Below are 26491 nucleotides of genomic sequence, written 5' to 3'. Positions count from 1 at the left end.
TTCAGGTTCTGTTCCCGAAGCCCTGCTCCGTGATCCCGTGTTTGTTACTTCCTGGTATTCTGCCCAGAGACTTGCCTGAACCTGACTACTGCTTTGATAACCGCGTGCCCAGAGACTTGCCTGAACCTGACTACTGCTTTGATAGCCGCCTGTCCAGAGACTTGCCTGAACCTGACTACTGCTTTGATTGCCGCCTGCCCAGAGACTTGCCTGAACCTGACTACTGCTTTGATAACCGCGTGCCCAGAGACTTGCCTGAACCTGACTACTGCTTTGATAACCGCGTGCCCAGAGACTTGCCTGAACCTGACTACTGCTTTGATAGCCGTCTGCCCAGAGACTTGCTTGACCCTGACTACTGCTTGTTAGTTGCCCACGTCTCCCGACTCCAGCCAGGTCAGTCCGTCAACCCCGTGGTTCCAGCAGTCCCGTTGGCCGCCTGCAGCTGGGGGCTCAACCTCTGGTGAACGGCGGTCGCCGCGGGTGAAGATTCGGGGTTGCACGGCTGTCCTCTGAGGCCCCTCTGGGTCTCGTGGGACCTAAGGGCTCACCAACATTGTGGACAAGACAATAGGTTGTGGTAGGGTGGGCACCTACTTCATATCTGGTGGGAATGTTCAGATATTACAGTTTTGGGGTACTTGAGCCTTGATGTTTTCACAAATGTTTTCAAACTCCATTATGGCAGATCCTTCCTTTTTTTGCTTCATGTCTCGCCTGCTTTCATCCCACAAGAGGTATTGAAAGTGTTGCTTCCATGCATAACTATCATTTGGTGTGAGGTGACTAAATGTAGGAGATTAGCCGGATGCATACTACTTGAGCAAGCTGATGGTTCAGAGATGCGGTAGATTCGCTGCTTTTGATAAAATTTGGAAACCCTTTCTGACATGGTACCAGAGCACTAAGAGTGTAGCCCCTCAGAGATGATACTCTTCAGATTTAATTGGTAATGGAACTACATATAATATTTGGACACTAGTTGATGTTATTTCAGTTTGCTTTGCTCTTCTTCTTGTGTCAAATGAGCTATTCTGGGGGGAGGGGAGTTGGGTATCACAGTTACATAATGGGGATGTATCACTGAGAGTTGTTACTTACTATGGTTGTAAACTTGCCTGCTTTGATACTCTTTGATTTATAATAAATAAAAATAAAGTTAAATTTATTCTCTCAGGGGTAAGAGAAAGCCCCAAAGATCCTCCTTTTCTGGTGAAGATCTAGAGGTGGCTGCATTTGTTTTTCTCCCTTCCATAATAACCTTGCAGTTGCCCTCAGTATCTGTTGCAAGAATATATTAATGTGTTCACCTGTGTCATGCTGAAATGCTGTTCCTCATAGAATTGCTTTCTGATAGGTGCAGTAGTTTGGACATATTTTGGGGCTTGGTAACTTCTTGTGTGGTGCTTTCTCTCCTAGGAACCTGGCTTCCTGACAGCATTTGAGTACAGTGAGAAGAGAAAGATGGTATTCCATGTTACAACTGGGAGCCAAGAGTTTGAGTAACCGGTTACTTTCTTTATACTATTCATGATTGTATTAATCATTACATGAACAGCTTGTATCCCTTTTGATTCTCTATACACTTAAAGGCCTTTTTTCTCAGCCAAGTAGTTCCAGAAAGAGATTTGGCATCCTGACTTATTTACAGTGTGAGTTCATATTAACCAATGTTTACTCAATGGATATTTGGTATTGTGGGTAAAAGCTGATTTCACTATCCATACAGGATGATATAGTCCTCTGGGTAATTTTTGAGAATTTTCTGAAATTCCATCCCATAAAAGACTATTGCTTGATGTTTCATGTAATACTGCTTTTTCATGTTTTGCTCATCACTTTGGAATTCTTTCCCTGTGGAGTTTCATCAGAAAACCTTTTACTTGAAATTAAGACTGCCCTAAAAACTTGGGGGTCGATGTTCAGCTGGCGGTGCTAAGACTTTTGCTGACCACCACCGGTGTTACACATGGAAAGTCAAAGCCAAGCTATGTCCAGGCTTCAGCATTGAATTTCCAGGTTTGCATAGCTGGCTAAAGCATATTCGGTTAAGTGCAATATTCAGCACTTAACGGGCTATGGGACACCACATAAAGATAGGACTGACTTTTATGCGGTCCTATTTATGTGGTTACTTTGGCTGGTTAAGTGCTGAATATCGGCACTTAACTTGCCAAATGCTGACTCTACCCCCAGAACGCCCCCAAAGTAGCCGGTTTTGAATTAGGTGCTAACCAAACATTTTCAGTGCTGATAACCGGTTAAGTGCCACTGAAAATAACTGGTTGACCCTGAACAAGCAATTTAATTGGCCAGGAGCTATTTCTGGCAAGTCAGATCACTTTGAATATCAACCCTTTGGATGTTTGAACAAGCCTTTAATTTGAATTGCATATTTTATTGTTTATTTGTTAACTCTTGGGCTCCAGGTATTACAGGATTGTCTTTTAAACCTTGTATGTTTTGATACTGATTTTACCAGTCTACTGGTTTCATGGGGACTGTCTGGTACTGCCTTGAGTGTACTTCCTAGAGCCCTTCATGGAACTTTCTTGAATCTTCTTCCATAAGCAAAAATCTTAGGGCCAATATTTCAGCTCACACATTGACCATATTAGTTTCAGTGCTAGTATTTAAATTAGTCAGTATTTTATGTATTTATTTTTCATTTGTTATATCACCCTTCATTATGGACATCAATGTAGTTTACAGAATCAGAATAGTTTAATAGTGATAACAAAACTAGTAACAGTCACTACTAACATGAAATTTTAAACACACACAAGGTTATATAATGCTTAGCACAACAATAAAAGAAAAAAAAAAAAAGCTAAAAAGGTGCTAGTTCCAGAGATACAGATTGCAACACAATTGTTATAGTCAACTCAAAATACAGACTGATAACATATATTCAGCGTTGTTGTCCATATATATAGTAATGCTGAATATAAAGATAATACAATCAACTGTGCTAGCTTATGCCTGCTATGTCCTTTGTCTACTACAATCAGACAAATATGTCCCATGATTTTTTTTTTTAATAACAGTATATGTTTTACATGAAACATACAAAGCAACAACTATAAACAACAAGTATATATAGCTTCAATAAAAGAACCACAAAACCCAGTGCTCCTCCCCAACCTCCTCCCCGCTACCACGGCCCAGAAATTCCACTTCCACCCAACTTTTTCAGAGCACCCTGTTACTCTTCAGAGCCCCCAGAACAACCCCACAAATAACTCCCCCATATCTTCCCAAGAGTCTTTCACAATTTAAATGATTTGTCCGAGATGAGACCATTCATCATCAGTAGAAACATAACACCCCAGGCGGCGACTTGTACGTTTTTCCAGTTCCCCCACTATGATCAATTTCAAAATCCTTTCAGCTGATGTTGGATTCTGATTGTTTCCAGTTAGCAGCTATAACACTTTTGGCTGTTGCTAAACACATATGCTTAAGGTGTCTCTACCATTTAAGACCTCTTCTATTTCCCAACCCCAAAAGACACCATTTAGGATCCCAGGGAAAAACACATTCCAGGACTGTGGAAATAGTTCGTGTCACCACTTTGCTCAGGTCCACCAGATACGGAAAAAGGTTCCCCAGTCCAAGGCACTTCTCCAACAAACATCAGAAGCATTGGGAAACATTATTTTACAGGCATGTAATACCATCTTGTCAAGATCTTATAAGCATTTTTCTTTAAGAGTAAACACAAAGACACTAGATCTCTAGATTTGCAGCTCTCCATTCCCCAGGTCTGGCACCCAATGCCGCATAAAGGCATCTTTTTGAAACTCCTTACCTTTAATAAAGCAGTAAAGAAGAGAAATAGATGAGAAATAGATCTCTGGAGTTTACTCAAAGTCCCCCAAAGATTTTCAAAGTGTTCAGTGTCTTCAGAGTCATCCTTCAGCCATCCCTTCTGAATCATGTAATGTTTAAGTAAAGAAATCTGTAGGAGGGATTCCATATTCCTCCTTTAACTCCTCAAACAAGAGGAATTCTCCCACATCCAGTAAATCGTAGAACCTGACAATTCCCTTTCAAGCCCACTGGATCAAGTTGGCCCTCCCCCTCCCCGCCTGAAAGGAGGGGTTCAAAACAAATATGAGTCTGGGCCTAATGTGTACTCCCATAAATTCTTCTCTGACCTTGAGGCAAGAGTGGTACCCTATTCTAGCTACCAGATTGTTATGGGGGGGGGGGGGATTTCAACACAGTAGCAGTTCCCACGAATGATTGTAGACCATTGAGGCCCAAGATGAAGAACTGGGAGGACAGGGGGATTCCCTTCGTGGCCTCTCAGTTGGGATTGGTGGATATATGGAGGCTTCTGCATCCACAGGATGGGGAGTTTACGTTTTACTCACACCCCCATAGGGTATATTCTAGACTGGACTACTTATTAGTAACATCTCCCTTAGTCCCTAGGATTGTGAAAGCAGAAATAGTTGATAGTGCACTGAGTGATCACCTGGCAGTTGAAATGGCGATATCCTTCGCGGCGGAGCCAGGCGAGAGGGTGTGGAGGCTTTCCCTCTTCTTGTATAAGGATAGGGAGTTCCATGAATTTTTACGTACCAAATGGCTGGAGTATCAGAATCATAATAACACACTGGAGGTGAATGCAAGCACATACTGGGAAGCCTCTAAATCAGCTATGCGAGGCTATGTTATCGCATATGTGGCAGGGAAGAAAAAGCAGAGGGAAGCAGACCTGTTGAGGTTATCGCAGGAGTACCACCAATTGAGGAGGGCACATATGTCACATATAAGGTAACTTAACATCTTGATTTAACAGAGAGATCGGGCGGTATGAACCCACCTGCGCCGGATCCTTACCTGGCTTTGGCAAGAGCACTATATGGGCCATATTATTTTGTATGGTCAATCCCTCCTCCACTAGCCCATTAAACCACGCCCCTCAGTGGTGGTGCCACCAGATCACTTAGCATACAATAGTATTCAGGTCCAAAACCATCTGGTCCCGGTGCCTTAGTGAGTTTTAGCAGTTTAATACCTAGCCTTATCTCTTTTTCCGTCACAGGCCCATTTATGGTGTCCAATTGCTCCCTCGTCAGCCTCGGTATCCTTAACTCTTGAAAGAACTCTTCATACTTATCTGTATCAAAAACCCGGGCGTTATATAATGAACTATAATACTGAACAAATTGCTGGATAATTTGGGGCTCTGTGGTAAAAACTCCCCCCTTATCATCCTTTATGGATGAGATAATTTGCCTTTTGCGTGTGGGCCTCACTAAATTAGCCAGCAGTTTGCCCGCCTTGCTGCCCCACTTGAACAGTCTAAAACGCTGGTAGTATATATCCCTTTCTGCTCTGATGGTCAGTATGTCGTCTATTTGTTTCTTGACTTGTGCCAGTTGTATTGGTGGACTTGGTGGATAAGCTCCCTCCGGAGCAGACCAAGCCTTTTCAGGAGGTGGTCAGGCAGCTGAAGTTGTGTCGTAAATTCCTGTTCAGGGGTGCTTATGACTCTTGATGTTGCATCCAGAACCGCTGCTGAAGGTATAGTGATGCACAGACTCTCATGGCTGCATGCCTCTGACCTGGACAATCGAGTCCAGCAGCGGATTGCAGATGTTCTTTGCCAGTGGGATAATGTTTTTGGTGACAAAGTCGAGCAGGTGGTCGATCAGATCCACCAGCAGGAAACCGCTATGGACAATCTCTCTCACAGGGCGCCTTCAGCTTCTACCTCATCAGGTAGACAATTTTTCCGGGGAAAGAGGAATGCTCCCTATGCCTACAATAAGAGTAGGTACAATCCTCCTTCCCGACAGCCTTGTCAGGCTCAGCCCCAGCGCACTCGTTCTCGTCAACAGCGTGTGCCCAGACAGGCCCCTGCAGCTCCCCAGCAAAAGCAAGGGACGGGCTTTTGACTGGCTCCAGATGAGTATAGCCGCTGTAAAAGTGTCTGTGACGGACGATCTACTGGTCGGGGGGAGGTTAAAATTTTTTCACCAAAGGTGGCCTCTCATAACCTCTGATTGGTGGGTTCTCCAAATAGTCCGGCTCGGATACTCCCTCAGTTTGATCTCCAGACCTCCAAATTGCCCACCGGGAGCTCAGTCCTTCAACTTCCAGCACAGGCAGGTACTTGCAGAGGAACTCTCTGCCCTTCTCAGTGCCAATGCGGTCGAGCCTGTTCCACCGGGGCAAGAAGGGCTGGGATTCTATTCCAGGTACTTCCTTGTTCAAAAGAAAACAGGGGGGATGCGTCCCATCCTAGACCTAAGGGCCCTGAACAAATTCCTGGTCCGAGAAAAGTTTAGGATGGTTTCCCTGGGCACCCTTCTTTCTATGATTCAGGAAAACTATTGGCTATGCTCTCTGGACTTAAAGGAGGCTTATACACACACCCCGATACTTCCAGCTCACAGGAGGTATCTTCGATTCCGTCTGGGAGTGCAGCACTTCCAGTACTGTGTGCTGCCCTTTGGTCTCGCGTCTGCGCCCAGTGTATTTACAAAATGCCTGGCAGTAGTTGCAGCGTCGCTACGCAGATTAGGAGTGCATGTGTTCCCTTAACTCAACGATTGACTGGTGAAGAACACCTCGGAGGCAGGAGCTCTACAGTCCATGACAATGACTATTCAACTGCTGGAGCTACTTGGGTTTGTTATAAATTACCCCAAGTCCCATCTTTTCCCTGTTCAAAGACTGGAATTTATTGGAGCTCTGCTGGACTCACAGACGGCTCGCCCCTATCTCCCCGAGGCGAGAGCAGGCAATCATCTGTCTCTAGTTTCCATGGCCAGAGCGTCTCAGCAGATCACAGCTCGGCAATTGTTGAGACTTCTGGGCCATATGGCCTCCACAGTTCATGTGACACCCATGGCCCGTCTTCACATGAGATCTGCTCAATGGACCCTAGCTTCCCAGTGGTATCAAGCTGCAGGGAATCTACAGGATGTGATCCAGCTGTCCACCGAATTTCATAATTCCCTTCAGTGGTGGACAATTCGATCCAATTTGACCTTGGGATGTCCCTTTCAAATTCCTCAGCCTCAAACAGTGCTGACCACGGATGCATCCCTCCTGGGGTGGGGAGCTCATGTAGATGGGCTTCATACACAAGGAGCTTGGTCCCTCCAGGAATCAGGTCTTCAGATTAATCTCCTGGAGTTGTGAGTGGTCTGGAACACTCTAAAGGCTTTCAAAGATCGGCTGTCCAGTCAAATTGTTCAAATTCAGACGGACAATCAGGTTGCCATGTACTATATCAACAAGCGGGGGGGAGGGGGGGAGGGGTACCGGATCTCGCCCCCTGTGTCGGGAAGCCGTCCAGATGTGGCTTTGGGCTCACTGTCATGGCATGCTTCTCAAAGCCATGTATCTGGCAGACGTAAACAACAGTCTGGCCGACAGATTGAGCAGGATAATGCAACCTCATGAGTGGTTGCTCAACTCGGGCGTGGTACGCAAGATCTTCCAAGGGTGGGGCACCCCCTCGGTGGATCTTTTTGCCACTCAGTTCAGCCCATGACAGACTGGCATCAGATGTTTTTCTCCTTCATTGGGGGAAGGGCCTTCTGTATGCTTATCCTCCCATACCTCTGGTGGGGAAGACTTTGCTGAAACTCAAGCAAGACCTTGGAACCATGATTCTGATTGCGCCCCTTTGGCCGCGTCAGATTTGGTTCCCTCTTCTTCTGGAGTTGTCCTCCAAAGAACCGTGGAGATTGGAGTGTTTTCCAACCCTCATCACTCAAAACGAGGGGGCGCTTCTGCATCCCAACCTCCAGTGTCTGGCTCTCACGGCCTGGATGTTGAGAGAGCGTAGAATTCGCCTCCTTGGGTCTTTCTGATGGTGTCTCCCGAATCTTGGTTGCTTCCAGGAAAGATTCCACGAAGAGGTGTTACTCTTTTAAATGGAGGAGGTTTGCCGTCTAGTGTGACAGCAGGGCCCTAGATCCTCGTTCTTGTCCTACACAGACCCTGCTTGAATATCTTCTACACTTGTCAGAGTCTGGCCTCATGACTAACTCCATAAGAGTTCATCTTAGTGCGATTACTGCTTTTCATTATTGTGTAGAGGGTAAGCCTATCTCTGGACAGCCTTTAGTTGTTCGCTTCATGAGAGGTTTGCTTTTGTCAAAGCCCCCTGTCAAACCTCCACCAGTGTCATGGGATCTCAACGTCGTCCTCACCCAGCTGATGAAGCCTCCTTTTGAGCCACTGAATTCATGCCATCTGAAGTACTTGACCTGGAAGGTCATTTTCTTGGTGGCTGTTACTTCAGCTCATAGAGTCAGTGAGCTTCAAGCCTTGGTAGTGCATGCTCCTTATCTCAAGTTTCATCACAACAGAGTAGTCCTCTGCACGCACCGTAAGTTCCTGCCAAAGGTGGTGTTGGAGTTCCATCTGAACCAGTCAATTGTCTTGCCAACATTTTTCCCCTGTCCTCATACCTGCCCTGTTGAACGTCAGTTGCACACCTTGGACTGCAAGAGAGCATTGGCCTTTTATGTGGAGCGGACAAGCCCGTTCAGACAGTCCGCCCAAAAGTTTGTTTCTTTTGATCCCAACAGAAGGGGAGTCGCTGTTGGGAAATGCACCATTTCTAATTGGCTAGCAGATTGCAATTCCTTCACTTATGCCCAAGCTGGGCTGACGCTTGAGGGTCATGTCACGGCTCATAGTGTTAGAGCCATGGCAGCGTCGGTGGCCCACTTGAAGTCAGCTACTATAGAAGAGATTTGCAAGGCTGTGACGTGGTCATCAGTCCACACATTCACATCTCATTTCTGCCTTCAGCAGGATTCCCGATGCGACAGTCGGTTTGGGCAGTCGGTGCTGCAGAATCTGTGCGGGGTCTAGAATCCAACTCCACCCCACTAGACCCATTTTTGTTCTGTTCCAGGCTGCACTCAGTTAGATGTTTTACTTTGCAGGTCAGTCCTTGTTATGTCCTCGCCGTTGCGAGGCTCAATTGACCTTCTTTGTTGTTTTGAGTGAGCCTGGGGTGCTATGGATACCCCATCGATGAGAACAAGCAACCTGCTTATCCTCGGAGAAAGCGAAGATACTTACCTGTAGCAGGTATTCTCTGAGGACAGCAGGCTGATTGTTCTCACAAACCCACCCACCTCCCCTTTGGAGTTGTTTTCTTCTGTTGGTAAGATAACTATTACTGCGTATGGAATACTCATTGGATTTCTTGAAAAGGTATACCTTAGTTCTTTTCTTAAATGAAAATATGTGTTATAGTTAGAGGTTGTGTTGCGTATTATTGTTCAAGAATGATTAGTGAATATTTTACTCATAGAATTTCCTGAACAGGTAGGTCTTTTCTGAACTGGAATTAGTTTGTGATGCTTCTTAGGACTATGGGGATTGAGTTCCACCATTTTGAGCCAAGGTAACTAAATCCCGCCATGCAGGTGGACTTTTATAGTATGTTTTTGTAGTTGGGCAGGTGACATAGAGGGGCATTTTCGAAAGGTCGCCCAGTATGAATTAGGACACCCTCGCAAAGTCATCCAAAATCAGGTAGGTATAATCGAAAAATAGTATGGACACCCTTAGACATTCCATTATCGCAGTGCGAAACACCCAAATCAGGGACGCCCAAAGCATAGTAAAAAAAGGACACCCATCTTCCAGAACCGCCAAAGGATGTCCCCAACATTCACTGTATTTGCCAACATTTGCCATATGAAGGTCCTTCGGCGGTTCTACGAGAAAGACGTCCTTATTACTTTGGACTTCTCTGATGTTATCTGGTTGTTCCGCAAGTACAGTGCATGTAGTTGCGGACATCCAGGTACGGGAAATAAAAGGAATATTAATAAGTGCAAAGTACAGTAACAAGGACATGTTTCTTGCAGAGCTGCTGAAGGACGTCCATCTTACTAGGCCCGCCGAAGGAAGGCGGGCCTGTAAGAGGGACTTTCTTTGGCAGTTCTGTGAGAAACGTCTTTTTTACTGTATTTATCACTATGAATTTTCCTACTATTTCCCGTACCTGGATGTGCGCAACTACATGCACTGTACTTGCGGAACATGCAGCTATGGGAAATATAAGGAACATTTGTTCAAAAATGGGCGCTTTCTCCCTCAGCCATCACAATTTAAATTTCTTCTTAACACGTACAGTTCACTTTATTTTACTTGTATGCTGTCTCTGACACTGTTCAAAAGTGGCATGTATAAAAACCCAATGAGTATTCTATACGCACTAATAGTTATTTTGTCAACTACTGTAAAACACAGCATCATACAACCTTGTAAATGTAATTGAATCAATGTAATCTCTAACAGCTGTTAAATGTAAACCATATTGAACTAAAATTTGTTTTTGGATAATTGTAGGATTGAAGCATGAATAAATAAATAAATACGTAAATATATGGTTATGCTGTGATGCTGGGGGTAACAGTGGCTGTTGATAGCCTCAATCCAGTACCAAGACTCTCACCAGCCTCACACCCTCAGTAGAGGCTACTCACGCAAACCCCCATGCATCGGAAACCACAAGCTGCACAGTATCTGCCAGGCTTAGCCTGCCCTGACATCCTTGTGTCAGGACTCAGCTCCTTATGTTACCCTTTCCTAGTCTTACCAAGCTATCCATTTCTTCAGTGCCAGGGAACTGTTGGGACACTTCAGGCCTGACTGTGAAGCCTGCTGCTTTGCTTAGTCTTATTTCTCATTTTTTAGCCACCTCCCATGCTTCTTGCCTTATCTTGAATTATAGATGTCCCTGCTCACCTATGGCCAACTGGGTAGGGGGAGGAGAGATAGCTAGCTGAGGAACACAGGTGTGAGTCAAGAACCAATGGTGCCCACCCCTGGGACCAGAAACCAAGGACCAGAGACCAGCCCTGCACAGAAGCCTCAACTCTTAGCCCTGCACTAAGAACTAGGACAGCCAGACCACAAAACCAGCACTTGTGGGCTAGCAATCCTGTCCTACGAACAAGAGACCATCTGACTGTATTGACTACTTTGCCCACCATATGCTGCAGAGGAAATATTTGTCTTGTGAGGCAGCATAGGTTCCTATATATGGTGATGGCAGCAAACCAGTAGTCTTCTGTTTTAATACTATACTATACTATACTAGAGGCTTGTATCCCACTAAATTCCTTTAAAAAATGTGCAAGGCAGGTAACAAAAAGACACAGAAAATGGAAGAAGGAACCGTCTGAAAATAACAAGAAGCAGCATAAGGAGTGTCAAAGCAAATGCAAGGTGCAGATAAAGAAGGCCAAGAGGGATTACGAAAAAAAGATAGCATTAGAGGCAAAAAAACATAGCAAAAATTTTTTTTCGGTATATTAAAAGCAGGAACCCAGCAAAAGAATCGGTTGGGCCGCTGGATGACAGAGGGGTAAAAGGGGCGATCAAGGAAGATAAAGACGTAGCGGAGAGATTGAATGAATTCTTTGCTTTGGTCTTCACCGAGGAAGATTTGGGTGGGATACCGGTGTCGGAAATGGTATTTCAAGCGGACGAGTCGGAGAAACTTACTGACTTCACGGTAAACCTGGAGGACGTAATGGGGCAGTTCAGCAAACTGAAGAGTAGCAAATCTCCAGGACCGGATGGTATTCATCCTAGAGGACTGATAGAACTGAAAAATGAGCTTGCGGAGCTACTGCTAGTGATATGCAATTTATCCTTAAAATCGAGCTTGGTACCGGAAGATTGGAGGGTGGCCAATGTAACGCCGATTTTTAAAAAAGGTTCCAGGGGAGATCTGGGAAATTATAGACCGGTGAGTCTGACGTCGGTGCCGGGGAAAATGGTAGAGGCTATTATTAAAAACAAAATTACATAGCACATCCGAGGACATGGATTACTGAGACCGAGTCAGCACAGCTTTTGTGTGGGGAAATCTTGCCTGACCAATTTACTTCAATTCTTTGAAGGAGTAAACAAACATGTGGACAAAGGGGAGCAGGTTGATATTGTGTATCTGGATTTTCAAAAGGCGTTTGACAAGGTACCTCATGAAAGGCTACAGAGGAAATTGGAGGGTCATGGGATAGGAGGAAAAGTCCTATTGTGGATTAAAAACTGGTTGAAGGATAGGAAACAGAGAGTGGGGTTAAATGGGCAGTATTCACAATGGAGAAGGGTAGTTAGTGGGGTTCCTCAGGGGTCTGTGCTAGGACCGCTGCTTTTTAATATATTTATAAATGATTTAGAGATGGGAGTAACTAGCGAGGTAATTAAATTTGCTGATGACACAAAGTTATTCAAAGTCATTAACTCGCGACAAGATTGTGAAAATTTACAGAAGGACCTTACGAGACTGGGAGACTGGGCGGCTAAATGGCAGATGACGTTTAATGTGAGCAAGTGCAAGGTGATGCATGTGGGAAAAAAGAACCCGAATTATAGCTACGTCATGCAAGGTTCCACGTTAGGAGTTACGGACCAAGAAAGGGATCTGGGTGTCGTCATCGATAATACACTGAAACCTTCTGCTCAGTGTGCTGCTGCGGCTCGGAAAGTGAATAGAATGTTGGGTATTATTAGGAAAGGTATGGAAAACAGGTGTGAGGATGTTATAATGCCGTTTTCTCCGAGGACAAGCAGGCTGCTTGTTCTCACTGATGGGTGACGTCCACGGCAGCCCCTCCAATCCGGAATCTTCACTAGCAAAGTCTTTGCTAGCCCTCGCGCGCACCGCGCATGCGCGGCCGTCTTCCCGCCCGAAACCAGCTCGTGCCGGCCAGTCTTCTTTTGTCCGCGTTCGGTACGGTCGTGTTTCGCCGTTCGCGCCCCTAAAGTTGACCTCGCAGTCTCCTTTTTTGGTTTCGCTACAAAAAAAAAAAAAAAAAGATTTGGAAGAGGACCTTTCCGGTCTTTTTCCCTTCCCGCTACTTCCAGTTTTTGCCCCGGTAAGTTTTTTTTCGTCTTTGGGGTAGGCCTTTTTTCAGGCCTCGGGTCGAATTTTTTTTTCCCCTCGTTTTTGGTGCCTACCGCAATTACGAGTTTCGATTTCGCTGGCGAGATTTTTCCGCCCATGTCATCGAAGTCTCCCAGCGGCTTCAAGAAGTGCACCCAGTGCGCCCGGGTAATCTCGCTCACTGACAGGCACGCGTCGTGTCTTCACTGTCTGGGGGCTGGGCACCGCCCACAGGCATGTAGTCTCTGCGCCCTTTTACAAAAGCGGACTCAGGTAGCGAGATTGGCCCAGTGGAACGTTTTGTTCTCGGGCTCTTCGTCGGCATCGGCACCGGGGGTATCGAGTGCATCGACGTCTCCAGCGTCCAGACCTTCATCCTCGGCCGCCAGTGCATCGAGTGCATCGAGGCATCGACCCTCTGCATCGGCGCTGAGACAGCGGATGACTGTGTCGACGTCGGTGGTACCGGGACCTCGTCTGCTGATGTCGTCGGACGGTGGTGCTTCGTCTGGAGTGCAGGTGAGGGCTGTCCATTCCCCTGCTGGTGGCGGTGAGCCTTCGGGTGGGTCTCCCCCTACCCTGAGGGCTCCTGCGGTACAGCCCCCCCGAGACCGACCTTCTTCGGCCTCAGCCCCGAGGAAGCAACGGCTGGATTCTACGTCCTCCTCGTCGGTGCCGGGAAGCTCCGGTGACGTGCTTCGTCCCAAGAAGTCGAAGAAGCATCGACACCGGTCCCCTTCCCGTGTCGGCACCGAGAGCTCTGGGTCGCCGAGGGAGTCGGCACCCAACAGGCATCGGCACCGAGAGGACCGCTCACCCTCTGTTCAGGAGGTGTCGATGCGCTCCACTCTGGACAGCCCGGAACAGCCTCCACGCCCGGAACAGACTCTGACATCGACACCTGCATCGGCTTCCACATGTTTCTCCACAGCCGCTCTGCACGAGAGTCTCCGGGCCGTTCTCCCAGAGATTCTGGGAGAGCTGTTGCGCCCTTCCCCTCCGGCTGGCCCCTTGCCCGGGGTGAGGTCTCCGACATCGGTGCCGCTTGCGGTACCGACTGCGGTCGCCTCCCAGGAAGGCTCCCCGACTACGTTGGCGGAGGGAGCTTTGCCGGTGCGGGCACTGGATTCTACCTCTCGACGCTCCCACCGTGGCCGGGGTTCCACGGAGTCGAGCCGGGCACAGCTTCAGACACAGGTTCGTGAACTTGTGTCTCATACCAATAGTGAGGCCTCGTGGGAGGAAGAGGAGGACATCAGATATTTCTTTGACGAGGAGTCTGATGGTCTTCCCTCTGATCCCACTCCCTCTCCTGAAAGGCAGCTTTCTCCTCCCGAGAGTCTGTCTTTCGCTTCCTTTGTCCGGGAGATGTCTACGGCCATCCCCTTCCCGGTGGTTGTGGAGGACGAGCCCAGGGCTGAAATGTTTGAGCTCCTGGACTATCCTTCTCCACCTAAGGAAGCGTCCACAGTACCCATGCATCATGTCCTCAAAAAGACATTGCTGGCGAACTGGACCAAGCCATTAACTAACCCCCACATTCCCAAGAAGATCGAGTCCCAGTACCGGATCCATGGGGACCCAGAGCTGATGCGCACTCAGTTGCCTCACGACTCTGGAGTTGTGGATTTGGCCCTAAAGAAGGCTAAGAGCTCTAGAGAGCATGCTTCGGCGCCCCCGGGCAAAGACTCTAGAACCTTAGACTCCTTTGGGAGGAAGGCCTACCATTCCTCTATGCTCGTGGCCAAAATTCAGTCGTACCAGCTCTACACGAGCATACACATGCGGAACAATGTGCGGCAGTTGGCGGGCTTGGTGGACAAGCTCCCCCCTGAGCAAGCCAAGCCTTTACAGGAGGTGGTCAGGCAGCTGAAGGCGTGCAGAAAATTCCTGGCCAGAGGGGTGTATGACACCTTTGATGTTGCGTCCAGGGCCGCTGCTCAAGGTGTGGTGATGCGCAGACTCTCATGGCTGCGTGCCTCCGACCTGGAGAATAGACTCCAGCAGCGGATTGCGGACTCGCCTTGCCATGCGGATAACATTTTTGGATAGAAAGTCGAGCAGGTGGTAGAGCAGCTCCACCAGCGGGATACCGCTTTCGACAAGTTCTCCCGCCGGCAGCCTTCAGCTTCTACCTCTACAGGTAGACGATTTTTTGGGGGAAGGAGGACTGTTCCCTACTCTTCTGGTAAGCGTAGGTACAATCCTCCTTCTCGACAGCCTGCGGCCCAGGCTAAGCCCCAGCGCGCTCGCTCTCGTGAGCAGCGTGCGCCTCAGCAAGGCCCCTCGGCTCCCCAGCAAAAGCAAGGGACGAGCTTTTGACTGGCTTCAGCAGAGCATAGCCGACATCCAAGTGTCAGTGCCGGGCGACCTGCCAGTCGGAGGGAGGTTGAAAGCTTTTCACCAAAGGTGGCCTCTCATAACCTCCGATCAGTGGGTTCTCCAAATAGTCCAGCAAGGATACACCCTCAATTTGGCCTCAAAACCTCCAAATTGTCCACCGGGAGCTCAGTCTTACAGCTTCCAGCACAAGCAGGTACTTGCAGAGGAACTCTCCGCCCTTCTCAGCGCCAATGCGGTCGAGCCCGTGCCATCCGGGCAAGAAGGGCTGGGATTCTATTCCAGGTACTTCCTTGTGGAAAAGAAAACAGGGAGGATGCGTCCCATCCTAGACCTAAGGGCCATGAACAAATATCTGGTCAAAGAAAAGTTCAGGATGCTTTCCCTGGGCACCCTTCTCCCCATGATTCAGGAAAACGATTGGCTATGCTCTCTGGACTTGAAGGACGCATACACGCACATCCCGATACTGCCAGCTCACAGGCAGTATCTGCGATTTCAGCTGGGCACACGTCACTTCCAGTACTGTGTGCTACCCTTTGGGCTCGCCTCTGCGCCCAGAGTGTTCACGAAGTGCTTGGCTGTAGTAGCAGCGGCACTTCGCAGACTGGGGGTACACGTGTTCCCATATCTCGACGATTGGCTGGTGAAGAACACATCTGAGGCAGGAGCTCTACAGTCCATGCAGATGACTATTCGCCTCCTGGAGCTACTGGGGTTTGTGATAAATTATCCAAAGTCCCATCTTCTCCCAGTGCAGAAACTCGAATTCATAGGAGCTCTGCTGGATTCTCGGACGGCTCGCGCCTATCTCCCAGAGGCGAGAGCCAACAACTTGTTGTCCCTCGTCTCGCGGGTGCGAGCGTCCAAGCAGATCACAGCTCGGCAGATGTTGAGATTGCTGGGCCACATGGCCTCCACAGTTCATGTGACTCCCATGGCCCGCCTTCACATGAGATCTGCCCAATGGACCCTAGCTTCCCAGTGGTTTCAGGCTGCTGGGGATCTAGAAGACGTGATCCACCTGTCCACGAGTTTTCTCAAATCCCTGTATTGGTGGACGATTTGGTCCAATTTGACTCTGGGACGTCCTTTCCAAATTCCTCAGCCACAAAAAGTGCTGACCACGGATGCGTCTCTCCTGGGGTGGGGAGCTCATGTCGATGGGCTTCACACCCAAGGAAGCTGGTCCCTCCAGGAACGCGATCTGCAGATCAATCTTCTGGAGTTACGAGCGGTCTGGAACGCTCTGAAGGCTTTCAGAGATCGGCTGTCCCACCAAATTATCCAAATTCAGACAGACAGCCAGGTTGCCATGTATTACATCAACAAGCAGGGGGGCACTGGATCTCGCCCCCTGTGTCAGGAAGCCGTCAGCATGTGGCTCTGGGCTCGCCGTCACGGCATGCTGCTCCAAGCCACATATCTGGCAGGCGTAAACAACAGTCTGGCCGACAGGTTGAGCAGGATTATGCAACCTCAGGAGTGGTCGCTCAATTCCCGTGTAGTGCGACAGATCTTCCAGGTGTGGGGCACCCCCTTGGTAGATCTGTTCGCATCTCGAGCCAACCACAAAGTCCCTCAGTTCTGTTCCAGGCTTCAGGCCCACGGCAGACTGGCATCGGATGCCTTCCTCCTGGACTGGGGGGAGGGTCTGCTATATGTCTTATCCTCCCATACCTCTGGTGGGGAAGACTTTGTTGAAACTCAAGCAAGACCGAGGCACCATGATTCTGATTGCTCCTTTTTGGCTGCGTCAGATCTGGTTCCCTCTTCTTCTGGAGTTGTCCTCCGCAGAACCGTGGACATTGGAGTGTTTTCCGACCCTCATCACACAGGACGAAGGGGCGCTTCTGCATCCCAACCTCCGGTCCCTGGCTCTCACGGCCTGGATGTTGAGAGCGTAGACTTTGCCTCTTTGGGTCTGTCAGAGGGTGTCTCCTGCATCTTGCTTGCTTCCTGGAAAGATTCCACTAAGAGGAGTTACTTCTTTCTATGGAGGAAGTTTGCCGTCTGGTGTGACAGCAAGGCCTTAGATCCTCGCTCTTATCCTACTTGAATACCTTCTGCACTTGTCTGAGTCTGGTCTCAAGACCAACTCTGTAAGGGTTCATCTTAGTGCGATCAGTGCATACCATTACCGTGTGGAAGGTAAGCCGATCTCGGGACAGCCTTTAGTTGTTCGCTTCATGAGAGGTTTGCTTTTGTCAAAGCCCCGTCAAGCCTCCTACAGTGTCATGGGATCTCAATGTCGTTCTCACCCAGCTGATGAAACGTCCTTTTGAGCCACTGAATTCCTGCCATCTGAAGTACTTGACCTGGAAGGTCATTTTCTTGGTGGCAGTTACTTCAGCTCGTAGAGTCAGTGAGCTTCAGGCCCTGGTAGCCCAGGCCCCTTACACCAAATTTCATCATAACAGAGTAGTCCTCCGCACTCACCCTAAGTTCTTGCCAAAGGTTGTGTCGGAGTTCCATCTGAACCAGTCAATTGTCTTACCAACATTCTTTCCCCGTCCTCATTCCTGCCCTGCTGAACGTCAGCTGCACACATTGGACTGCAAGAGAGCATTGGCCTTCTATCTGGAGCGGACACAGCCCAACAGACAGTCCGCCCAATTGTTTGTTTCTTTTGATCCCAACAGGAGGGGAGTGGCTGTGGGGAAACGCACCATATCCAATTGGCTAGCAGATTGCATTTCCTTCACTTACGCCCAGGCTGGGCTGGCTCTTGAGGGTCATGTCACGGCTCATAATGTTAGAGCCATGGCAGCGTCGGTATCCCACTTGAAGTCAGCCACTATTGAAGAGATTTGCAAAGCTGCGATGTGGTCATCTGTCCACACATTCACATCTCATTACTGCCTGCAGCAGGATACCCGACGCGACAGTCGGTTCGGGCAGTCAGTGCTTCAGAATCTGTTCGGGGTTTAGGATCCAACTCCACCCCCCTAGGCCCATGTTTATTCTGTTCCAGGCTACACTCTCAGTTAGTTGGAAAAATTGTTAGGTCAATCTCAGTTATGTCCTCGCCGTTGCGAGGCCCAATTGACCATGTTTGTTGTTTTGAGTGAGCCTGGGGGCTAGGGATACCCCATCAGTGAGAACAAGCAGCCTGCTTGTCCTCGGAGAAAGCGAATGCTACATACCTGTAGAAGGTATTCTCCGAGGACAGCAGGCTGATTGTTCTCACAAACCCGCCCGCCTCCCCTTTGGAGTTGTGTCTTCCCTTCTCTTTGTCTTGCTACATATGAGACTGGCCGGCACGAGCTGGTTTCGGGCGGGAAGACGGCCGCGCATGCGCGGTGCGCATTGGCGCCCGAGGGCTAGCAAAGACTTTGCTAGTGAAGATTCCGGATTGGAGGGGCTGCCGTGGACGTCACCCATCAGTGAGAACAGTCATCCTGCTGTCCTTGGAGAATACCTTCTACAGGTATGTAGCATTCGCTATATCGCTCCATGGTGCGACCGCACCTTGAGTATTGTGTCCAATTCTGGTCGCCGCATCTCAAGAAAGATATAGTAGAATTGGAAAAGGTGCAGCGAAGGGCGACTAAAATGATAGTGGGGATGGGACGACTTTCCCATGAAGAAAGACTAAGGAGGCTAGGGCTTTTCAGCTTGGAAAAGAGATGGCTGAGCGGAGACATGATAGAGGTATTTAAAATAATGAGTGGAGTGGAACAGGTGGATGTGAAGCGTCTGTTCACACTTTCCAAAAATACTAGGACTAGGGGGCATGCGATAAAACTACAGTGTAGTAAATTTAAAACAAATCGGAGAAAATGTTTCTTCACCCAACGCGTAATTAAAATCTGGAATTCGTTGCCGGAGAACGTGGTGAAGGCGGTTAGCTTGGCAGAGTTTAAAAGGGGGTTAGACGGTTTCCTAAAGGACAAGTCCCTAAACCGCTACTAAATGGACTTGGGAAAAATCAACAATTCCGGGAATAACATGTATAGAATGTTTGTACGTTTGGGAAGCTTGCCTGGTGCCCTTGGCCTGAATTGGCCGCTGTCGTGGACAGGATGCTGGGCCCGATGGACCCTTGGTCTTTTCCCAGTGTGGCATTACTTATGTACTTATGTAATCATATAGGTTGCAAAAGAAAAAATATAACTTATGTATAACTATCTTTTGTGGAGGAGCATAAACCCGGTTGTCAGACTGGACTAGTTTGGCAGGATGATAAGGAAACAAGAAAGAAATGGCTCAGAGCATAATTTATGACTTAATGAATTAACTATTCTCCGAGGACAAGCAGGCTGCTTGTTCTCACTGATGGGTGACGTCCACGGCAGCCCCTCCAATCGGAATCTTCACTAGCAAAGTCCTTTGCTAGCCCTCGCGCGCCTGTGCGCACCGCGCATGCGCGGCCGTCTTCCCGCCCGAAACCGGCTTGAGCCGGCCAGTCTTCTTTCGTCCGCACTCGGTACGGTCGTGTTTTCGCCGTGTCGAGCCCCGGAAAGTCGACCTCGCGTGTCCTTTTTTTCGACGTGTTTTTCTTCGGAAAATCCTTAAAACTGTTCGGGAAGTGTTCCGGAAGCCCCCTTGGGTTTCGTTTGCCCCTTCCCGTATTTTCAGATTTTGCCCCGGTAAGTTTTCTTTCGTCGTCGGGGTAGGCCTCTTTCGGCCTCGGTCGAGATTTTTCTCCCTCAAAGTTTTGGTGCTCATTTTCGCCATTTCGGATTTTGATTTGGCCGTCGTGATTTTTCCGCCCATGACATCGAAGCCTTCCAGCGGCTTCAAGAAGTGCACCCAGTGCGCCCGGGTAATCTCGCTCACTGACAGGCATGCGTCGTGTCTTCAGTGTCTGGGGGCCGAGCACCGCCCTCAGGCCTGTAGTCTGTGTTCCCTTTTGCAAAGGCGGACTCAGGTAGCGAGATTGGCCCAGTGGAACGTTTTGTTCTCGGGCTCTTCGTCGGCATCGGCACCGGGGGTATCGAGTGCATCGACGTCTTCAGTGTCCAGAGCTTCATCCTCGGCCGCCAGTGCATCGAGTGCATCGAGGCATCGGCGCCGAGACATCGGATAGCTGCATCGACGTCGGTGGTACCGGGACCTCGTCTGCTGATGTCGTCGGACGGTGGTGCATCGTCGGGAGTGCAGGTGAGGGCTGTCCATTCCCCTGCTGGTGGCGGTGAGCCTTCGGGTGGGTCTCCCCCTACCCTGAGGGCTCCTGCGGTACAGCCCCCCCGAGACCGACCTCCTTCGGCCTCGGCCCCGAGGAAGCGACGGCTGGATTCTACGTCCTCCTCGTCGGTACCGGGAAGCTCCGGTGACATGCTTCGTTCCAAGAAGTCGAAGAAGCATCGTCACTGGTCCCCTTCCCGTGTCGGTACCGAGAGCTCTGGGTCGCCGAGGGAGTCGGCACCCAGCAGGCATCGGCACCGAGAGGACCGCTCACCCTCTGTTCAGGAGGTGTCGATGCGCTCCACTCTGGACAGCCCGGAACAGCCTCCACGCCCGGAACAGGTTCTGACGTCGACGCCTGCATCGACTTCCATGCCTTTCTCTGCAGCCGCTCTGAACGAGAGCCTCCGGGCCGTTCTCCCAGAGATTCTGGGAGAGCTGTTGCGCCCTACCCCTCCGGTACCGGCGGTGCTTGCGCCGCAGGTACCGTCGAGCGTGGCGCCGGCTGGCCCATCGCCCGAGGTGAGGTCTCCGGCGTCGGTGCCGCGTGCGGTGCCGGCTGTCGTCGCCTCCCAGGAAGGCTCCCCGACTACGTCGGCGGAGGGAGCTTCGCCGATGCGGGCGAGGGAGTCTACCTCTCGACGCCCCCATCGTGGACGTGGCTCCACGGAGTCGAATCGGGCACGGTTGCAGACACAGGTCCGTGAGCTTGTGTCTGACACCGAGGGTGAGGCCTCGTGGGAAGAGGAAGAAGACCCCAGATATTTCTCTGACGAGGAGTCTGAGGGTCTTCCTTCCGATCCCACTCCCTCTCCTGAAAGACAGCTTTCTCCTCCCGAGAGTCTGTCTTTTGCTTCCTTTGTCCGGGAGATGTCTACGGCCATCCCCTTCCCGGTGGTTGTGGAGGACGAGCCCAGGGCTGAAATGTTTGAGCTCCTGGACTATCCTTCTCCACCTAAGGAAGCGTCCACTGTTCCCTTGCACCATGTCCTAAAAAAGACATTGCTTGCGAACTGGACAAAACCTTTAACTAATCCCCACATCCCCAAGAAGATCGAGTCCCAGTACCAGATCCATGGGGACCCAGATCTGATGCGCACCCAGTTGCCTCATGATTCTGGAGTTGTGGATCTGGCCCTAAAGAAGGCTAAGAGTTCTAGGGAGCATGCTTCGGCGCCCCCGGGCAAGGACTCTAGAACCTTAGACTCCTTTGGGAGGAAGGCCTACCATTCTTCTATGCTCGTGGCCAAAATTCAGTCTTACCAGCTCTACACGAGCATACACATGCGGAACAATGTGCGGCAGTTGGCGGGCTTGGTTGATGCGCTCCCCCCTGAGCAAGCCAAGCCTTTTCAGGAGGTGGTCAGGCAGCTGAAGGCGTGCAGAAAATTCCTGGCCAGAGGGGTGTATGACACCTTTGATGTTGCGTCCAGGGCCGCTGCTCAAGGTGTGGTGATGCGCAGGCTCTCATGGCTGCGTGCCTCCGACCTGGAGAATAGAATCCAGCAGCAGATTGCGGACTCGCCTTGCCGTGCGGATAACATTTTTGGAGAGAAAGTCGAACAGGTGGTAGAGCAGCTCCACCAGCGGGACACCGCATTCGACAAGTTCTCCCGCCGGCAGCCTTCAGCCTCTACCTCTACAGGTAGAAGATTTTTGGGGGGAAGGAAGACTGTTCCCTACTCTTCTGGCAAGCGTAGGTACAATCCTCCTTCTCGACAGCCTGCGGCCCAGGCTAAGCCCCAGCGCACTCGCTCTCGTCAGCAGCGTGCGACTCAGCAAGGCCCCTCGGCTCCCCAGCAAAAGCAAGGGGCGAGCTTTTGACTGGCTCCAGCAGAGCATAGCCGCCATCCAAGTGTCAGTGCCGGGCGACCTGCCAGTCGGAGGGAGGTTGAAAGCTTTTCACCAAAGGTGGCCTCTCATAACCTCCGATCAGTGGGTTCTCCAAATAGTCCGGCAAGGATACACCCTCAATTTGGCCTCAAAACCTCCAAATTGTCCACCGGGAGCTCAGTCTTACAGCTTCCAGCACAAGCAGGTACTTGCAGAGGAACTCTCCGCCCTTCTCAGCGCCAATGCGGTCGAGCCCGTGCCATCCGGGCAAGAAGGGCTGGGATTCTATTCCAGGTACTTCCTTGTGGAAAAGAAAACAGGGGGGATGCGTCCCATCCTAGACCTAAGGGCCCTGAACAAATATCTGGTCAAAGAAAAGTTCAGGATGCTTTCCCTGGGCACCCTACTTCCCATGATTCAGGAAAACGATTGGCTATGCTCTCTGGACTTGAAGGATGCCTACACACACATCCCGATACTGCCAGCTCACAGACAGTATCTGCGATTTCAGCTGGGCACACGTCACTTCCAGTACTGTGTGCTACCCTTTGGGCTCGCCTCTGCGCCCAGGGTGTTCACAAAGTGCTTGGCTGTAGTAGCAGCGGCACTTCGCAGGCTGGGGGTGCACGTGTTCCCATATCTCGACGATTGGCTGGTGAAGAACACATCCGAGGCAGGAGCCCTGCAGTCCATACAGATGACTATTCGCCTCCTGGAGCTACTGGGGTTTGTGATAAATTATCCAAAGTCCCATCTTCTCCCAGTGCAGAGACTCGAATTCATAGGAGCTCTGCTGGATTCTCGGACGGCTCGCGCCTATCTCCCAGAGGCGAGAGCAAACAACTTGTTGTCCCTCGTCTCGCGGGTGCGAGCGTCCCAGCAGATCACAGCTCGGCAGATGTTGAGATTGCTGGGCCACATGGCCTCCACAGTTCATGTGACTCCCATGGCCCGCCTTCATATGAGATCTGCTCAATGGACCCTAGCTTCCCAGTGGTTTCAAGCTGCTGGGGATCTAGAAGACGTGATCCACCTGTCCACGAGTTTTCTCGAATCCCTGTATTGGTGGACAATTTGGTCCAATCTGACTCTGGGACGTCCCTTCCAAATTCCTCAGCTACAAAAAGTGCTGACCACGGATGCGTCTCTCCTGGGATGGGGAGCTCATGTCGATGGGCTTCACACCCAAGGAAGCTGGTCCCTCCAGGAACGCGATCTACAGATCAATCTTCTGGAGTTGCGTGCGATCTGGAACGCTCTGAAGGCTTTCAGAGATCGGATGTCCCACCAAATTATCCAAATTCAGACAGACAACCAGGTTGCCATGTACTACGTCAACAAGCAGGGGGGCACTGGATCTCGCCCCCTGTGTCAGGAAGCCGTCAGCATGTGGCTCTGGGCTCGCCGTCACGGCATGGTGCTCCAAGCCACATATCTGGCAGGCGTAAACAAGAGTCTGGCCGACAGATTGAGCAGGATTATGCAACCTCACGAGTGGTCGCTCAACTCCCGAGTGGTGCGCCAGATCTTCCAAGCGTGGGGCACCCCCTTGGTGGATCTCTTCGCATCCCGAGCCAACCACAAAGTCCCTCAGTTCTGTTCCAGGCTTCAGGCCCACGGCAGACTGGCATCGGATGCCTTCCTCCTGAATTGGGGGGAGGGTCTGCTGTATGCTTATCCTCCCATTCCTCTGGTGGGGAAGACTTTGTTGAAACTCAAGCAAGACCGAGGCACCATGATTCTGATTGCTCCTTTTTGGCCGCGTCAGATCTGGTTCCCTCTTCTTCTGGAGTTATCCTCCGAAGAACCGTGGAGATTGGAGTGTTTTCCGACCCTCATCACGCAGGACGAAGGGGCTCTTCTGCATCCCAGCCTCCGGTCCCTGGCTCTCACAGCCTGGATGTTGAGAGCGTAGACTTTGCCTCTTTGGGTCTGTCAGAGGGTGTCTCCCGCATCTTGCTTGCTTCCAGGAAAGATTCCACTAAGAGGAGTTACTTCTTCTATGGAGGAGGTTTGCCGTCTGGTGTGACAGCAAGGCCCTAGATCCTCGCTCTTGTCCTACACAGACCCTGCTTGAATACCTTCTGCACTTGTCTGAGTCCGGTCTCAAGACCAACTCTGTAAGGGTTCACCTTAGTGCAATCAGTGCATACCATTACCGTGTGGAAGGTAAGCCGATCTCGGGAAAGTCCTCCGCACTCACCCTAAGTTCTTGCCAAAGGTCGTGTCGGAGTTCTATCTGAACCAGTCAATTGTCTTGCCAACATTCTTTCCCCGTCCTCATTCCTGCCCTGCTGAACGTCAGCTGCACACATTGGACTGCAAGAGAGCATTGGCCTTCTACCTGGAGCGGACACAGCCCAACAGACAGTCCGCCCTATTGTTTGTTTCTTTTGATCCCAACAGGAGGGGAGTGGCTGTGGGGAAACGCACCATATCCAATTGGCTAGCAGATTGCATTTCCTTCACTTACGCCCAGGCGGGGCTGGCTCTTGAGGGTCATGTCACGGCTCATAATGTTAGAGCCATGGCAGCGTCGGTAGCCCACTTGAAGTCAGCCTCTATTGAAGAAATTTGCAAAGCTGCGACGTGGTCATCTGTCCACACATTCACATCTCATTACTGCCTGCAGCAGGATACCCGACGCGACAGTCGGTTCGGGCAGTCAGTTCTTCAGAACCTGTTTGGGCTTTAGGATCCAACTCCACCCCCCGAGGGCCCTGTTTGTTCTGTTCCAGGGTGCACTCTCAGTTAGTTGGTAAATTTTTTTAGGTCAATCTCAGTTATGTCCTCGCCGTTGCGAGGCCCAATTGACCATGGTTGTTGTTTTGAGTGAGCCTGGGGGCTAGGGATACCCCATCAGTGAGAACAAGCAGCCTGCTTGTCCTCGGAGAAAGCGAATGCTACATACCTGTAGAAGGTATTCTCCGACGACAGCAGGCTGATTGTTCTCACAAACCTGCCCGCCTCCCCTTTGGAGTTGTGTCTTCCCTGGTATTTGTCTTGCTACATATGAGACTGGCCGGCTCAAGCCGGTTTCGGGCGGGAAGACGGCCACGCATGCGCGGTGCGCACAGGCGCGCGAGGTCTAGCAAAGGACTTTGCTAGTGAAGATTCCGATTGGAGGGGCTGCCGTGGACGTCACCCATCAGTGAGAACAATCAGCCTGCTGTCCTCGGAGAATACCTTCTACAGGTATGTAGCATTCGCTTTAAGTCTGTAAGATGTTCCTCCCTCAAGGAAATTTTTGTTGCTAAATACATAACTTGATCTTGAGCCTCAGATCAAAGTAGTTTTAGAATGCCTTGTTAGGGGCTTATGAGGCAATGGCTTGTTGAAACATTAGAGGCTAATGGCCTGAAAATAAAGGCTCAGTTCTAGAGTCTGGCTGCAGAAACCCTGGGGCTTTCAATGCACAGGAGAGAGGGGAACTTAGGACTTTGTTTTCTAATTGCCAGAAGAGGGTGTGTTGACATGGGTCTCTTTGGGACCAGCACTGTGTATGGTTTGATGGCTTTTAAGGAGACATCAACTTCATGTACTATATTGGGGTCCGATGCCTAGGCTGAACACTGTACAGGCTTTAAGAGACAAAAGCAGAAGCATGCTGCAAATGTCTAATAAGCGGGAATGAGAAAGGGGGTTATAGGGAAGAGGAAAGGCTGTAGTTTAAGAAGAAACGAATTATGGCTGTTTAAATAGATATTATAAATTGCTGTGTTATGCCTTTGGACATAAATAGCATATATAAAACACTTCTAGTAATCTATAGCACCTTCATTTACTGTCTTCCGCAGTTCAGTGGAAATATGTGCCTTGTATCATGCAGATTCTCATTTAATCTTCTGTTTTTATTTTAAGCAAGCTGTTAGGAGGAGGAATTGAAAGTATGGCAATAACTGAGGCCTTTGGAGGTAAGTCCCCCCAAAAGTTGTATGTTATGTCATAAATAGCAGTCAGGTCTTAGTAAAGCTCACCCTTGATTTCTGGGAAACTGATGATTATATAATGCATGTGGAGGGTAATTTTATAAGGGGGCATATATTTTAGATGCCTAGAACACTCCTATTTGGAGCCTAGTCTATAAAGAAAAGTAGGCACCTACTTTTCATTTTAGAATACTAGTTTAATAGGTCAAAATCATGCCTATTTTATGCACAATCACTTAACGCTAGCCATAGAGCTGTTGTAAATGTTCACACCTGGATAGGCTCATGGAGAAATTATTTCTTCACTTAACGTGTAATTAAACTCTGGAATTTCTTACCAGAGAATGTGGTTTAAGCGTTTAGC

At 49.8% G+C, this 26491-nt stretch overlaps 1 protein-coding gene across 1 annotated transcript in view; it reads left to right on the top strand.

Annotated features, from left to right (window-relative positions):
- The window catches only part of DMC1 (DNA meiotic recombinase 1), a 506546-nt gene that overhangs the window by 142393 nt on the left and 337662 nt on the right, over window positions 1–26491 (top strand). Inside the window, exons 5-6 of the mRNA XM_030210749.1 lie at window positions 1420–1502; window positions 26060–26112. Coding sequence (XP_030066609.1) covers window positions 1420–1502; window positions 26060–26112 — 136 coding nt within the window. The remainder of the gene's footprint in view (window positions 1–1419; window positions 1503–26059; window positions 26113–26491) is intronic.

Source organism: Microcaecilia unicolor, chromosome 1, assembly GCF_901765095.1.
Source record: "Microcaecilia unicolor chromosome 1, aMicUni1.1, whole genome shotgun sequence".
Taxonomy (NCBI): domain Eukaryota; kingdom Metazoa; phylum Chordata; class Amphibia; order Gymnophiona; family Siphonopidae; genus Microcaecilia; species Microcaecilia unicolor.
This window is presented reverse-complemented; position numbering and strand designations above follow the sequence as displayed.